This window comes from Dendropsophus ebraccatus, chromosome 2 (assembly GCF_027789765.1).
Source record: "Dendropsophus ebraccatus isolate aDenEbr1 chromosome 2, aDenEbr1.pat, whole genome shotgun sequence".
In the NCBI taxonomy this organism is placed as follows: Eukaryota; Metazoa; Chordata; class Amphibia; order Anura; family Hylidae; genus Dendropsophus; species Dendropsophus ebraccatus.
The window spans coordinates 129,867,921-129,883,995 of record NC_091455.1 but is presented as its reverse complement, the minus strand read 5'-3'; the positions used below and the strand labels follow the sequence as shown (position 1 = coordinate 129,883,995).

The window sequence follows — 16,075 nt, the reverse complement described above, 5'->3', positions numbered from 1 at the left end:
CTACAAATATTCCTGTACTGTATTAAAGCATTGCTGGCTTAAACCACCATTGCTAGTAGTAGAAGTTTTCAAATCTATTTCTTTTTTATTTAATATGCGTAGCTTTGGGAGGGAGGGGGTACATAAAAAAAACGTTACTTACTTTCCTGCTTGAGAAATGTAGCATTATACACCCATTTATTTCAAATGAATGGCTGAATAATGCATGAATCCCCACTCTATGATGTCCATATGCTCTGAGAGAACAAGAGGCAGCCCCGCTATTAATTATTAGTGTTAACTGCCGTAAAGTGACGTGTAATTTCCCCTCTGCCTTTTTCTAATTACCTTTGTTAGGCAGGAAAGTCCTGTAGCACAGACACGATTATCATTATTTCTCCTTTCACAGGCAGTTAGGTCTCATGTCTTGCAGTTACATTGCCAAGTATGTGTTTTTGGTCATTTTAAAGGTTCTTCTCTGATAATAAAGTTGGGTCATCTGTCACTTTATCCATTTTAATTGGATTCTTGCCTTTTACCAAAGGTCTAATGTTAATGCCAAACAGCTGCTTATTACTTAATCACTTAACTTCTGTGTCTTTCAATGGCATGCTGGAAAATCCGCTAAGTAGTTCCTGTTAATCTAAAATAAATTCTCTGGCATTCATGCTTTTTGATTTTTTAATTTCCTGAATGTAGTGTGACTTCTGTTTAACTCAAAAGGTCAAATTGCATGATACTGAAGGAGCTAAAGAACTTTTTTTTTTCTGGAATAAACTCTCTACTTGCAGTTTGTGTAGGGATTGGATTTTTAGCAAACATACACTTACTACAAGGGTAAAAAGCAACACAGACAGCCTGAGGAAAGGTTATTCATGTTTGATATTTTCAGTACCCTTCTGAAAAGCTGGGGTCACACTGAGTGTTTTTGTCAGTCTTTCCATGAGAGAAGAACTATAATGGAGAGATTTCCTCACTTCTTCATGTTTTGAGCTCTGTCTCATTTAGGCCTTATTCTCACATTCTGTGCACAGTCGGTAAATATGGATGATGTGCTATGGAACAGAGTTTGAAGCAACCAAAATTTACCACTAACATAAAGTACAGTGTGTCACTAAACAAGTTGTGAATCACTTGGATTAGTAAAACATCCCAAGGTTATGAACACATAAAGAGACACAAGTCAGATCTGAAAAATTAGCCAAGTTGGCCCAGTCCTGAAGGAGTTAAAATGTTTGTGAATAAAAGGCCTTACCTAGCAGAGTCTGAGATGGAACAACCTCTTATATATGTAATAGTTGAAGACTGTGCAGAGCTCATATAAGAGATGACAGTTCAGATAAATGACTTTTTCATCCTTTTTTAGTTGCAGATTCCCTTTTTGTCCATCTCTCTTTTATGGGACATATACATAGGTAGAAAAAGAAGAAATATGATATTGTTCTTATACAGATACAGACTTAGGCTTCTCTCTTTTTTTGTCTGCCCCTAGCTGTTCAGGGCAATAATGAAGTCTCTATGTGGGACATGGAGACTGGAGATAGAAGATTCACATTATGGGCCAGCAATGCTCCTCCACTCTCAGAATTGCAGGTATGGTTTTATGTATTCTTTGATGCAGTAGGTTTTGTTTAATCTAGCACAAATATGCAAGTTGTAGATATCATTACTGCTGGTTTTATAACAAGTTTATTTTTTATGCCTGTGACGTCCGTGCTTCCCTGGCTATGACTTCTATCTCCGGTGACTCAATTTAGCCCTTCCCCCTGTTCAGTTTAAATAAATTGTATTAGATCATTTTAGTATTAAATTTAACACCCGAGTGCAAAACAACATAGATTACATAATTACGCCATGTTCACACGTTGTAAAACACCGACCCGATCATCCATACCGCAGTAGCGGCTGGATGATCTTCTTTTCTGATGAATTGAGATGCGGGTGCATCAGTGTGCACCCGCATCCCAATTCACCGCTGCACACAATGGTGCATGCTGCCCGAGCCGCACGCTTCATTGTGTGAACTGACATGCTCTGTGCGGCTGCTATCAAATTAATGACATGTCAGTTTTTTGTGCGGATGTGTATACGCTCCAGCTGGGATTCCATTCATACACATACAACGTGTAGCTCCGCTACTTTGTGCCCCCACTGAGGTTCCAGATGCCTCCAGGCACAATTCCCAATCTTTGGAGCCATCCATGATCTGAGAAGGTGTCACAGAAGCTGTCTGTCTGTATTCACAAGCTGAAGTGCGCTCTCCCAGGTCCGAGCCACCAATCACAGAGTGGTGGTTGGTAATCTGGGCAACAAGCTGTCAACGGAAGGGGCAGAAAACCTGGCACTTCTGCAAAAGGAAGCAATTGAAAACTTTCTTCCTTTTGCATTATCTAACAATTATAAAAGTTTAGGAAGTAAGAATACCCCTTTAGCAATGTCAATTATGAATTGTGTGCTTACTTTAAATTTGCAATAGCAGCAATCACATCTTTGTTGAAACAGGTGGCTGCCAGCCTCTCTGATCCTGTGACTGCAGCTGCACTGTTTCTCTGTGCCCTGAGATGTCTGGCAGGACCTGCAATAGGAAGGGAATGTGATCAGCAGGTTAGATTTGTCTAACCTGCTAATTCGTCTAATTTTTTTTTTTTTTGGGGGGGGGGATTATGTAATAAATTATAATTTTCAGATTTTAGCAATATGTGTTTCTAAAGTAAGGGTCTATTTACACAGAAAGATGATCTGACAGATTATGTGCCAACGATTTGAAGCCAAGGCCAGGAATGGATTTAAAAAGTGGAGAAATCTCAGGCTTTCCTTTATGACCTGATCTCTGTTTATAGTCTGTTCTTGATTTTGGCTTCAAATCTTCAATCTGTCAGATCATCTTTCTGTGTAAATGGACCCTTAATGAGAACCTGCCAGAATTAAATACCAACAGGCTTTACAATTATCAGGATTTTTTTTTTAATTATTCCCATTATATCCTTAGCATTCACAAAAAAGCCTGTAAGATTGCTATTTTTAGGGATGAGTTTCTTCCTGACTAGAATATGAAACTAGCGACATAGGCTTTATTTTAGCTCAATGCAATAAGACAATACAATATGGTGCTTGAAAATCATCCATTGGCCTAAAGGGGTAGTGCACCCAAAATTTTTTTCTTCCAAATCAACTGCTGCCATGAAGTGCCAGAGATTTGTAATTTACTTCTATTAAAAAATCTCAAGCCTTCCAGTACTTATCAGCTGCTGTGTGTCCAGCAGGAAGTGGTGTTTTCTTTCCTGTCTGACACAGTGCTCTTTGTTGCCTCCTCTGTCCATGTCAGGAACTGTCCAGAGAAGGAGCAAATCCCCATAGAAAACCTCTCCTGCTCTCCAGACTGGAAATAATACCACTTCCTGCTGGGCGTACAGCAGCTAATAAGTACTGGAAGGCTTGAGATTTTTTAGAAGTAAATTACAAATCTCTGGCACTTCATGGCAGCAGTTGATTTGAAAGAAAAAATTTTTTGGTGCACTACCCCTTTAAATAGGCACCCTCAAAGTAGGTTGTACCAAGGGCCCAGTAAGAACAAAATGCATGTTTGGTATCATTATACACAGGAGGCATAGGAAAATGTGTTCTTTGGTCTTTTTGGCTAGTAACCTATGCTGTGTGGAATGTATGAATATCTAAAGTTATACATTTTATAGGGGGAAAAAATTCTCAAATTTTATGTTTGAATTTAACAAAATTTTGACAAAAATCTAGAAGGCCATTCATAAATATCCTGAAGTTTCCTCTTTCTTAAGTGGGCTAACTTTTAAGGGATATTTTTATGGTCTGGCACCACAGGGCCTTGACAAAGACAACATGGAGCTTGAAAGTCATCACTAGGCTGAAGTAGACACCCCTCAGTGTAGACCAAGCCAAAAACCGAGTAAGAAAAAAGTGCTCATATTTGGTATCCATGTAATAAGAACAAATATAGAAAAAAATCTAGAGGCACGTGGAAGTAAAAACATAATGTTTTTTAAGAACATTTATGCCTCTATATGAAAGCCCTGTTTCTCCTAAAAAAAAAAATGGGACTATATGAAATTGCCACAAATTTAAAACCTGCCGTTTTAAAGAAAGACTTGACAAAATATTGAATTTTGCTTTGGTTATTAAGGCTCAGAATACATACGGGGGAAAGGGTTAATACAAGGTAATAAAGTACGGTAGGATACAATAAAACTATATATATGATCATTTCTCCTATAGATACACAATCATTTGTTTTATATTTCTACGTATTTGTATGTATTACTCCATATTATTCTTGATAAAATAATCATGTAATTATTTTATCATCCCTTTACACAGCCTTCACCACACAGTGTTCATGGAATTTACTGCAGTCCAGCTGATGGCAACCCTATATTATTGACTGCAGGGTCCGATATGAAGATAAGGTACGTTATTATTATCATTTTTTTTTAGATGACAATTGGCTCCAAAACACTGTACATATGATAAGTCATAATGCTAAATCAAGAACAATAGACATAAATAAAGTAAATGACAGATGACAGACTGTTGCATAGGGAGAGAGGACCCTGTCCATCAGGGCTTACAGTGTGCAATGTTTGTATGTTTGTTTTAGGTTAGGTCTTTTCATCTGTAAGTAAATGTAAATGTGTTGCGCCGCATATATACACTCAACGGCCACTTTATTAGGTACACCATGCTAGTAACAGGTTGGACCCCCTTTTGCCTTCAGAACTGCCTCAATTCTTCGTGGCATAGATTCAACAAGGTGCTGGAAGCATTCCTCAGAGATTTTGGTCCATATTGACATGATGGCATCACACAGTTGCCGCAGATTTGTCGGCTGCACATCCATGATGCGAATCTCCCGTTCCACCACATTCCAAAGATGCTCTATTGGATTGAGATCTGGTGACTGTGGAGGCCATTTGAGTACAGTGAACTCATTGTCATGTTCAAGAAACCAGTCTGAGATGATTCTAGCTTTATGACATGGCGTATTATCCTGCTGAAAGTAGCCATCAGATGTTGGGTACATTGTGGTCATAAAGGGATGGACATGGTCAGCAACAATACTCAGGTAGGCTGTGGCGTTGCAACGATGCTCAATTGGTGCCAAGGGGCCCAAAGAGTGCCAAGAAAATATTCCCCACACCATGACACCACCACCACCAGCCTGAACTGTTGATACAAGGCAGGATGGATCCATGCTTTCATGTTGTTGACGCCAAATTCTGACCCTACCATCCGAATGTTGCAGCAGAAATCGAGACTCATCAGACCAGGCAACGTTTTTCCAATCTTCTACTGTCCAATTTCGATGAGCTTGTGCAAATTGTAGCCTCAGTTTCCTGTTCTTAGCTGAAAGGAGTGGCACCCGGTGTGGTCTTCTGCTGCTGTAGCCCATCTGCCTCAAAGTTCGACGTACTGTGCGTTCAGAGATGCTCTTCTGCCGACCTTGGTTGTAACGGTTGGCTATTTGAGTCACTGTTGCCTTTCTATCAGCTCAAACCAGTCTGCCCATTCTCCTCTGACCTCTGGCATCAACAAGGCATTTCCGCCCACAGAACTGCCGCTCACTGGATGTTTTTTCTTTTTCATACTATTCTCTGTAAACCCTAGAGATGGTTGTGCGTGAAAATCTCAGTAGATCAGCAGTTTCTGAAATACTCAGACCAGCCCTTCTGGCACCAACAACCATGCCACGTTCAAAGGCACTCAAATCACCTTTCTTCCCCATACTGATGCTCGGTTTGAATTGCAGGAGATTGTCTTGACCATGTCTACATGCCTAAATGCACTGAGTTGCCGCCATGTGATTGGCTGATTAGAAATTAAGTGGTAACGTGCAGTTGGACAGGTGTACCTAATAAAGTGGCCGGTGAGTGTATATATATGTATAATTTATTTTTTTACTGGTTACAGCTAGATACTTAACCCCTTCGTGCTGTAGCTAGTTTGGGCCTTAATGACCAGGCTAATTTTTCAAAATCTGACCTGTCTCACTTTATGCTCTTATAGCTCAGTGATGCTTTAAAGGGAACCAATCACACACAAATTGGCCATAAAGATAAGGAAACGTGCTGGTACATCAGCCAGCACGCTTCCTAACCATCCCCCTGTCCCCTCCGTCCCATGAACATTCAGCCCGCAAAGTTAGTTTAATAGTGTCCCGCGCTGTATGCAAATTACCATCTAAGTAGTCAAGGTGGGCGGGCGGCTGGTCAAGTAGTCCCGGTGGGCGGGGCCTTCGTCATGTAGTCACAGGCTCCTGGGCCGCCTCCGGTGCTGTAATCACGCCCCTCCGGGCGTGTTGTAAAGCGTCTCCTGGTGACGTCACTCGGGGGGGGGCGGCATTGCACGTCGGCCGCGCCGACGTCTTTACTAAGCTGCGCGTGCGCAGTACAATGGGTGAAGCCGCTGCTGTACTACGCCGCGCAAGCGCAGTACAGCAGCGTCTTCTTAGGCTGCACTGCGCATGCGCAGCTTAGTAAAGACGTCGGCGTGGCCGACGTGCAATGCCGGCCCCCCCGAGTGACATCACCAGGAGCCGCTTTACAACACGCCCGGAGGGGCGTGATTACAGCACCGGAGGCGGCCCAGGAGCCTGTGACTACATGACGAAGCCCCCGCCCACCGGGACTACTTGACCAGCCGCCCGCCCACCTTGACTACTTAGATGGTAATTTGCATACAGCGCGGGACACTATTAAACTAACTTTGCGGGCTGAATGTTCATGGGACGGAGGGGACAGGGGGATGGTTAGGAAGCGTGCTGGCTGATGTACCAGCACGTTTCCTTATCTTTATGGCCAATTTGTGTGTGATTGGTTCCCTTTAACGTATGCTAGCGATTCTGAGATTGTTTTTTCGTCACATATGGCACTTTATGTTAGTGGCAAAATTTGGTCACTACTTTGTGTGTTTTTTGTGAAAAACATCAAAATATCATGAAAAATTTAAAAAATTAGCATTTTATGAACTTTGAAATTCTCTGCTTCTAAAAAAAGAAAGTCTTAGCACATAAATTAGTTACTAAGTCACATTACCAATATGTCTTCTTTATTCTGGCATAATTTGGTAAACATATTTTACTTTTTTAGGGTGTTACGGGGCTTAGAAATTCATCAGCAAATTATCACATTTTCGTGAACGTTTCCAAAACTGATTTTTTTTAGGGACCAGTTCTTTTTTTAAATGGATTTAGAAGTCTGGTATCCTGAAAACCCCCATAAGTGACCCCATTTTGGAAACTACACACCTTAAAGAACTAATCTAGGGGTATAATGAGCATTTTAACCCTACAGGGGCTGGAGGAAAGTATTCACAATTAGGCAGTAAAAAAATGGAAAATTTAAATTTTCCAATAATATATACGTTTAGATTAAAGTTTCTCATTTTCAAAAGGAAAATGAGAGAAAAAGCACCCCAAAATTTGTAATGCAGGTTCTCTTGAGTACAACGGTACCCCATATGTGGGCGTAAACCACTGTATGGGCACACAGCGGGGCTCAGAAGGAATGGAGTGCCAATTAGCTTTTCCAATGCAGATTTTGCTGAAGAAGTTTCTGAGCGCCAGCTGCGTTTGCAGTGCCCCTGTAGTGTCAGCAGAGAGAAGAAACCCCATAAGTCACCCCATTTTGGAAAGTGCACCCCTCAAAGAATTCATCTTGGTGTGAGGTGAGCATTTTGACCCCACAGGTATTACAGGAAAGTATTTAAAAGAAGACAGTAAAAATGAAAAACTCAAATTCTTCCAATAATATATTTGTTTAGTTAAAAATTTCTCAATTTCACGAGGAACAAGAGAAAAAAAGTACCCCAAAATTTGTAACGCAGGTTCTCCTGAGTACAATGGTACCCCATATGTGGGCGTAAACCACTGTATGGGCACACAGGAGGGCTCAGAAGGGAAGGAGTGCCAATTAGCTTTTTCAATGCAGATTTTGCTGCAGAAGTTTCCGAGCGCCAGGTGCGTTTGCAGCGCCCCTGTAGTGCCATCAAAGTAAAATCTCGCCATAAGTCACCCCATTTTGGAAAGTGCACCCCTCAAAGAATTCATTTTGGGGTGTGGTAAGCATTTTGACCCCATAGGTATTAGAGGAAAGTATTCAAAATTAGACAGTAAAAATGAAAAACTCAATTTTTTCCAATATTATGTTCTTTTAGAAAAAAAGTACCCCAAAATTTGTAAAGCAGGTTCTCCTGAGTGAAAAGGTACCTCATATGTGGGCATAAACCACTGCATGGGCACACAGGAGGGCTCAGAAGGAAAGGAGCGCCAATTAGCTTTTTCAATGCAGATTTTGCTGAAGAAGTTTCTGAGCGCCAGGTCCGTTTGCAGCGCCCCTGTAGTGCCAGCGGAGTAAAATCTCGCCATATGTCACCCCATTTTGGAAAGTACACCCCTCAGAGAATTCATTTTGGGGTGTGGTGACCATTTTTACCCCACAGGTATTAGAGGAAAGTATTCAAAATTGGCCAGTAAAAATGAAAAACTCGAATTTTTCCAATAATATGTTGGTTTAGTTTGAAATTTCTCAATTTAACGAGAAACAGGAGAGAAAACGTACCCCAAAATCTGTAACTCAGGTTCTCCTGAGTAAAATGGTACCCCATATGTGGGCATAAACCACTGTATGGGCACACAGCAGGGCTCAGAAGGGAAGGAGTGCCAATTTGCTGGAGCAAAACCGCAGCTAGTAATGGTTATTAGAATAGCGCAGTTACTCAAATAAAATAAAAAAAATGAGATTACAGGTAATGTGGGGTGGTTACGGACAGTCTGGGGTGGTTATGGGCAACCTGAGGTAGTTACAGGTAATCTGGGGTGGTTACGGACAACATGGGGTGGTCACGGGCAACCTGCTGTGGTTACGGCAACCTGGGGTGGTTACGGGCAACCTGCAGTGCTTACAGACAATCTGGGGTGGTTACGGGCAACGTGGGGTGGTTACGGGCAATGTGGGGTGGTTACGGATAAACTGAAGTGCTTATAGGTAATCTCGGATGGGTACCTGTAATCTGGCATGGTTACCGCAATCTGGAGAGGGTCATTGGCAATTTGGGGTGGTCAGAGGCAACATGCAGTGGTCGGAGGCAACCTGCGGTGGTCGGAGGAAACCTGCGGTGGTCAGAGGCAACCTGCGGTGGTCAGAGGCAACCTGCGGTGGTCAGAGGCGACGTGGCGTGGTCAGAGGCGACGTGAGGTGGTCAGAGGCAACGTGTGGTGGTTACAGACAACGTGGGCTGGTTACGGGCAACCTGCTGTGCTTACAGACAATCTGGGGTGGTTACGGGCAACGTGGGGTGGTTATGGGCAACCTGCTGTGCTTACAGACATTCTGGGGTGGATACGGGCAACGTGGGGTGGTTACGGATAAACTGACGTTCTTATAGGCAATCTGGGGTGGATACCTGTAATCTGGCATGGGCACCGCAATCTGGAGGGGCTCATTGGCAATTTGGGGTGGTCAGAGGCAACGTGCGGTGGTCAGAGGCAATGTGCGGTGGTCAGAGGCAACGTGCGGTGGTCAGAGGCAACGTGCGGTGGTCAGAGGCAACGTTGGTTGGTCAGAGGCAACGTGGCGTGGTCAGAGGCAACGTGCAGTGGTTACGTGCAATCTGGCGTGATTACGGGAAACCTGGGGGGGTTATGTGCAACCTGGAAGGGTTACAGACAATCTGGGATTGTTACTGCTAAACTGAAGTGCCTATAGGTAATCTGGGGTTGGTAAATGTAATTTGGGGTGGTTACGGGCAATCTGGAGGGGGGTCACTGGCAATTTGGGGTGGTTACGGGCAACGTGCGGTGGTTACGGGCAACGTGCGGTGGTTATGGGAAACGTGCGGTGGTTACGGGTAATCTGGGGTAGGGTTAGGGGTAATTTGGGAGTAAACTGCAATTATTACTATAATAAAAAGTGTGTGTTTTATTTTTTTGTATGTTTGTCACTTTTTGTACTTTACACATTCATTTTCACTGTATTACTATGATTACTGTGATATTTTCTATCACAGTAATCATAGTTCAGTGACAGAGACCAAATTGGTCTCTGTCACTTTAAATTTTCCAGAGTTGGCTGGTTGTGAAGCGCATGCGCACTTCATAACCAGCCAGGACGTCGAGGAGGATGGAGCTCCAGGATCAGGTGAGTATATGGGGAAGGGGGGGGTGACTGGGGGACGGGGGTGACAGGGGGGGTGGGGGGCGACTGGGGGATGGGGGTGACAGGGGGGGTGGGGGGCGACTTGGGGGTGGGGGGACATCACTTTTTATCCCGTCACCAATCATTTATGGTGACAGGGGATAAAAAGTGCCGGCGGCACATGGTACAAGCGATCAGCGGTATATAGTATATACCGCTGATCGCTTGTACCGGGACCCCACAGGGGGGTCCCTGATGACTGCCCCATGCTCTCCGGTGGCGGAGAGCATGGGGCTTTCATTCATTTAAACTTTTCCATCCCTGCGAACAAACATCGTTTGTTCGCAGCGATGGCGGCGGCCATCTTGGAAATGATGGCCGCCGGGGGAGGGGGGTTAGTGATTCCCTACTAGGGGGGGCTGATCTGGGGTCTGAGGGGACACTTATTTCATCTCCCCCCGCCGTGCATTCACGGCGGGGGGAGATGAAAAGCAGCGGCGGCACCGGTAATCCCCCTTACCGACGGCCGCCGCTATAACGTTAATAGCGGCGATCGTCGGTAAGGGGGGGGGGGCGGGAGGGACCCCACACACTGCCCCAACCCCTCAGCTACCTCCGGTAGCTGGGGGGATGGGGTGGGGGCCGTCCCGGCCCCGCTGCCTTATTCTCTGCCATCGCTGTAAAAAGCTGATGGCAGCAGAATAAGGACCCTTAGTGACCGCCGTAAAAAGCCGTATCAGCGGTCACTAAGGGGTTAAAGAAAAAGAAAAATTCCTTGCAGCACTCAGATAAGTTAGTGGGTGCCTGCAGTCTTAACCCGGATCCTGGGTTTATGCGTATATATCAAAAAAATGCTGTGGCACTCCAATAGATAGATACTTAAAGAGATATGACTCCAAGCTGCACACTATACAGCTACTGTACAGCACCCGTAGCATACCAGCTGCAGCGTTCTCTTTACATAAGGGAAAACATTGTTTTTATTGCGGCCGGGAGAGGAGCAGCAACTAGTCATCTGGGCGGAGAGCGGTATGTGACTTGTCATAGCCCTCAGTCTGCACATTCTGCGGGAATGATTGACAGACAGAGAGGCCACTAACAGGTCTCTCTGTCTGTCAATCATCCCAGCAGAGCACGCTGACAGGCAGAGAGCCGTGACTAGTCATGGTCAGCATTCTGCCCAGATAACTAGTTGTCGCCCCTCTTCCAGCCGCGTGCACCGCAATAAAACAGCGTTTTTCTTGATGTAAAATACGTCTGCAGACGCGACTGGTATGCTACGGGAGCTGCACAGTAGATGTATAGTGTGCAGCTGGGAGCCATATCAGCACAATCCAGCAAGACAATTTTTAGATATATGTCTGGAGAGGGGGTAAATTAAAAAAACAGACACAGCAACCTTACCTTACTGGTTCCCGTGCCACAGCAGGTAGTAAGTAGCTCCAGTCCCTGCTGTACAGCATTTCCAATTTTGAGAATATGATATCACAGGACCCCCTCAGCCAATCGGCACCTGAGGTGGGACACTGCTACAGTCGAAGAAAAAAAGTAAAAATTGGCAGCACATCTATGAATCTGTTCACACTGCGGGTTGGACGCTGCTTGTAGCTTAAGTATAGACAAAAAAACAGAAGGTGCAACAGCAACCGACAGGTGCAGGGGCTCACTGTATATACTCCTCCCAGCGTACACACGGTAAACACCTGCTCTGTAGATATTAAAAAGTGAGGATCCCTGCAAACTATTTGATCAAACAGAGTGTACCATGTCGCCACGTTAGGACGTCCTCGAGACATAGACCCTACTCTAGCATTTTCACACTAGCAATGGCCTCTCCTGGGCTGAATAAGCCTACAACTGGGCAGATAGGAGCCAAATGATCTCTTTTATAGCACCCTTGGGACATGGGTGGAGTGCAAGCCAACAGGAGGTAGCCACACCCCCCACATTCAACAGAAAAAAAGGGAAAATTGGCAGCACATCTATGACTGTTCACACTGCAGGAGCCAGATTATCTCTTTTTATAGCACCCTTGGGACATGGGTGGAGTGCAAGCCAACACTGCTACAGTCAATACTTTCATAAAAGGACCTGTGACATCACATCTTCGAACCTTGAAGCATAATAACAATAGAAGTGTGGGAGCTAGGACAGTAATCAGCTAGTTTGATGAAGCACCTAGGATGGTGTAAAATGGCTACAACCTTGTGGTAAACCTTGTGGCGTATGTTCACATTGTCCAAAGTATGTTTATTGTTGGATGCTTACTCCAAAGGCTAAAGTTTTATGAAGATGTTTGGTGAGTTGCTGCTTTTTTTTCCTCTCATTAACGTGAATTTATATCCAAAAAGCGTCCTTCCCCCTTTAAACATTTCCTTTTTTTTTCTATAATTTCTATAATTTTTCTGATTGTAACTGGGCTGGGGAGGCTGGGCTGCTATTGTCCTTTTATATGCTGGTGTCACTATTCGCTGTAATGTTGTACAGATTACTTTCCAGTAGCCTTCTTCTTACCATCACAGACAGTACAGGAGGTCTCTACTTAGTTTTAGGCATAGTGGCCACACTAAAAACGGCAAAATGGTAAAAAAGATAAACTTTTTTTTTTTTTTTTTTTAAGAAATATAAATGAATACATGCTGGAGTTACCTGTAGCTGAGATACTGACAGTACTTCTTCATCATGTAATATAGACATGCTGATACTCGTCTCTAGACATTTGTGTAATCTTGCTTTCAGATTTTGGAACCTGGCTTGTCCAAAGAGGTCATATATAATCGCAGGAAGCACCAACAGTCTGCCACCTGTATCTTATTTCAGCAAGATAATTGAAGGCACAGAGGTTGTTCAGGTAATATATAAATTCCTTGCCAAATGCATTGATTTATTTTATTGCAATAGGTTTTAATCATTGATATATAGAACATCTCAGCAGTATACATGTTAGGCTAGGTTCACACTGGCGTTATTTTCTCCACCACAGTTGTTTAGCTGTTCCGTTTTTAAAGTACATAAACGGAATCTGACGAATCTGTCCAACGCCCCTCTTATTACAATGTATTTTTATTGTGCTCCATTTGTCATATTTGTGCTCCGTTTGCATGTGTTCCGGTTTTGTGAAAGGAAAAAAAAATCCTGCATGTAGCTTTTTTTTTCCTCCGTTTTTTTTCTACATTATAGTCAATAAGAACAGATTTAAAGGGGTTATCCGGCGCTACAAAAACATGGCCACTTTCTTCCAGAGACTCTTGTCTCCAGTTCAGGTTTTTCTTGCAATTAAGCTCCATTTATTTCAATGGAACTAAATTGCAAAACCCCACCCAATCTGGAGACAAGAGAGGGGCTGTCTCTAGAGCAAAGTGGCCATGTTTTATAGCCCTGCAGAACCCCTTTAAACAGAAGGTATTTCCGTTTACATCTGCTTGGAAGTTAACAGTTTTCATCATTTTTTTTCACTGACCATACGCAGAAGAGGTGAGAAACTGAAGAAGAAAAATAAACTAATATACAAACTGATGCTGACTGAAGGAAACTGATGGACAAAAGTCAGTCTTTTAAAGCCAAAATGCAAATGGACAATGGAAAAAAAGTGAGCATTTTGCAATCAGTTTGCATCAGTCTGCTCATCAGTTTTTTGCTTATCCATTCAAATACTTTAAGAAAGTTAGGATAATGATGTCAGATTTTTCATGAAAAGAATCACAACCAAGATTTTTTATTTCCTATAAACAAAACTTTTCCAGTCCAGGGAGGTGGTAGAGATTTAAAAAAACATATTCTTCCCTTTGTCCTGATAAGCAGCACTTCATCTCATTTGGGTTGGCACATGCTGTTGCCCATCAGGGATGGACTGTAACCTACAGTATAAGACGCCCCAGCATACAGACCCCTCCATCCCACATACAATACCTCAACTGCACCTGCCACTAAAATATAAACAGTATAAAGATGTTGCACTGTAGTATTATCTCCTCTATAAATCTAAAGACTCACAGGTGACATAATAGTGCCACATACTGTCTCTCCTGGATGTAATGCTGCCACATATTGTACCCCTAAGACATAATGGTGCCCCCCTAAATATAAAACTGCCTCATGCTGTGCTGCTATGATATATTAGTGCCCCCTGGATACAATACTTCTATATGCTGTGCTCCCAGGATATAATCCATGTGGTCAAAATAAACAATATGGTCCATGTCACTGCTGTAAATCAAGTTTTTGAACTGCTACTCACAGAATGGAGCAGCTGCTCACACAGGAAGGATGGTCTCTTAATAATTAATAGAAAATTTAAAATACAGAAAATAAAAATGGATTAGATATAAATACCACGGGTCAGTATTAGAGATGAGCGAACCGGGTTCGGGTTTGAGTCGATCCGAACCTGAACGTTCGGTATTTGATTAGCTGGGGCTGCTGAACTTGGATAAAGCTCTAAGGTTGTCTGGAAAACATGGATACAGCCAATGACTATATCCATGTTTTCTACATAGCCTTAGTACTTTATCCAAGTTCAGCAGCCCCCGCTAATCAAATGCCGAAAGTTCGGGTTCGGATCGACTCGAGCATGCTCCAGGTTCGCTCATCTCTAGTCAGTATCTGTTTTTTTATTTAGTAACAAAAATGTATGTGTTACTTTCTATAAAGCCCCATTTGGCTTTCCATAGGAAGAGTAATGCCTCGATAATGATGGAGGAAGTGTTCCTCGCTTATAGATTACTAATAGATTACTTTCATCCCTTTTCTATGCTGCCAGTAGTTCTTGTTCTTGTGTTTTTTTTTCATGTCTAATATTATATAATAATATTTCCATCTTTTTACATAAAACATATTTATTACATTCATCGTAAAACAGTATCATTTAATTTGTAGGAAATTCAAAGTAAGCATACCCTGGGGCCCAGTGAAGATGCTCCACGAAGAGGACCTGAGTCATTGCCTGCAGGACACCATGACATTATTACAGACATTGCCACCTTCCAGACCACACAAGGTTTTATAGTAACTGCATCTCGAGATGGCATTGTGAAAGTGTGGAAATAGAAAAGTCTTAAAACTGGAATTTGAAAGCAGAACTGGTAATGTGGAATCCTCTATGGCCCCTGCTATGCAAGTTTTTGCATGGTTACTGGCCAAATACAATACTAGGCCATTATCATAATACTATTTTGCATCTTTGACATAAGTCTAGTATGAAAGCTCCTAAAAGCGCAATAATTGTTTTTTTTTGGAAATGTTCTCTCTAGTATTACTCTTGATATGCAAATAACTGCAGTCTCATTCCTATGTGTACACCAGATGTAAATTGTGGATGCATAATATTTAAGACCTTGTAGTTTCTATAGTGTTTTAAGGTCTTGTTTACATGCACCTATCCTAATGTATGGGTATTGCACTACTGTTCATATACTGCTATTATTAATAATAAATAAATAAAAACAACCTCTTTGTCAAATTAATGTAGCGGCCAGTTATGTGTTTTTTAAAGCAGATTATTTAAAGGTTATCTGCCATGGCATGAGACATCTCAAACAGAGCATCTATTCAGCGTGAACCCATCTATTATTTTTTATTTTTTATTACATGTACCGATGAGCGCCTGGCTGTAGTAAATAAGTAAATTACAATGATCAGCCGATGATCGTTTTATCAGTTTATCGTTGTCCTTATTACATGGAGTGATAATCTGCCAAATCAGCAAAGACAGATATGTTTCGGGGTCCTCTAGGTGGATAGATCAGTCCTATAGTTTAGGTTTAGAAAATGTTATAAATAGTGATAGAGTATGAGAATAAAACATTTATTAAGACAGATAAAAAATGAAAATAAAATAGATGAGTAGTCATATAAAAACAGAGTTAAGCAGTCTGTTTTAAAGTTTAAAGTAATAGTGCAAAATGCGTATGAATCGGATAAATAGGTGATAAAAAGGG

General features: G+C 42.5%; 1 protein-coding gene across 2 annotated transcripts in view; it reads left to right on the top strand.

The window, feature by feature from the left end:
• Positions 1-15,579, top strand: part of PIK3R4 (phosphoinositide-3-kinase regulatory subunit 4) — a 35,957-nt gene extending 20,378 nt beyond the window's left edge. For both annotated transcript variants that reach the window (XM_069958330.1, XM_069958332.1), the window contains exons 17-20: positions 1,472-1,572; positions 4,327-4,415; positions 12,879-12,990; positions 15,015-15,579. In XM_069958330.1, the coding sequence (XP_069814431.1) occupies positions 1,472-1,572; positions 4,327-4,415; positions 12,879-12,990; positions 15,015-15,185 (473 nt within the window). In that variant the 3' untranslated portion in view covers positions 15,186-15,579. The remainder of the gene's footprint in view (positions 1-1,471; positions 1,573-4,326; positions 4,416-12,878; positions 12,991-15,014) is intronic.
• Positions 15,580-16,075: the final 496 nt, after the last annotated feature.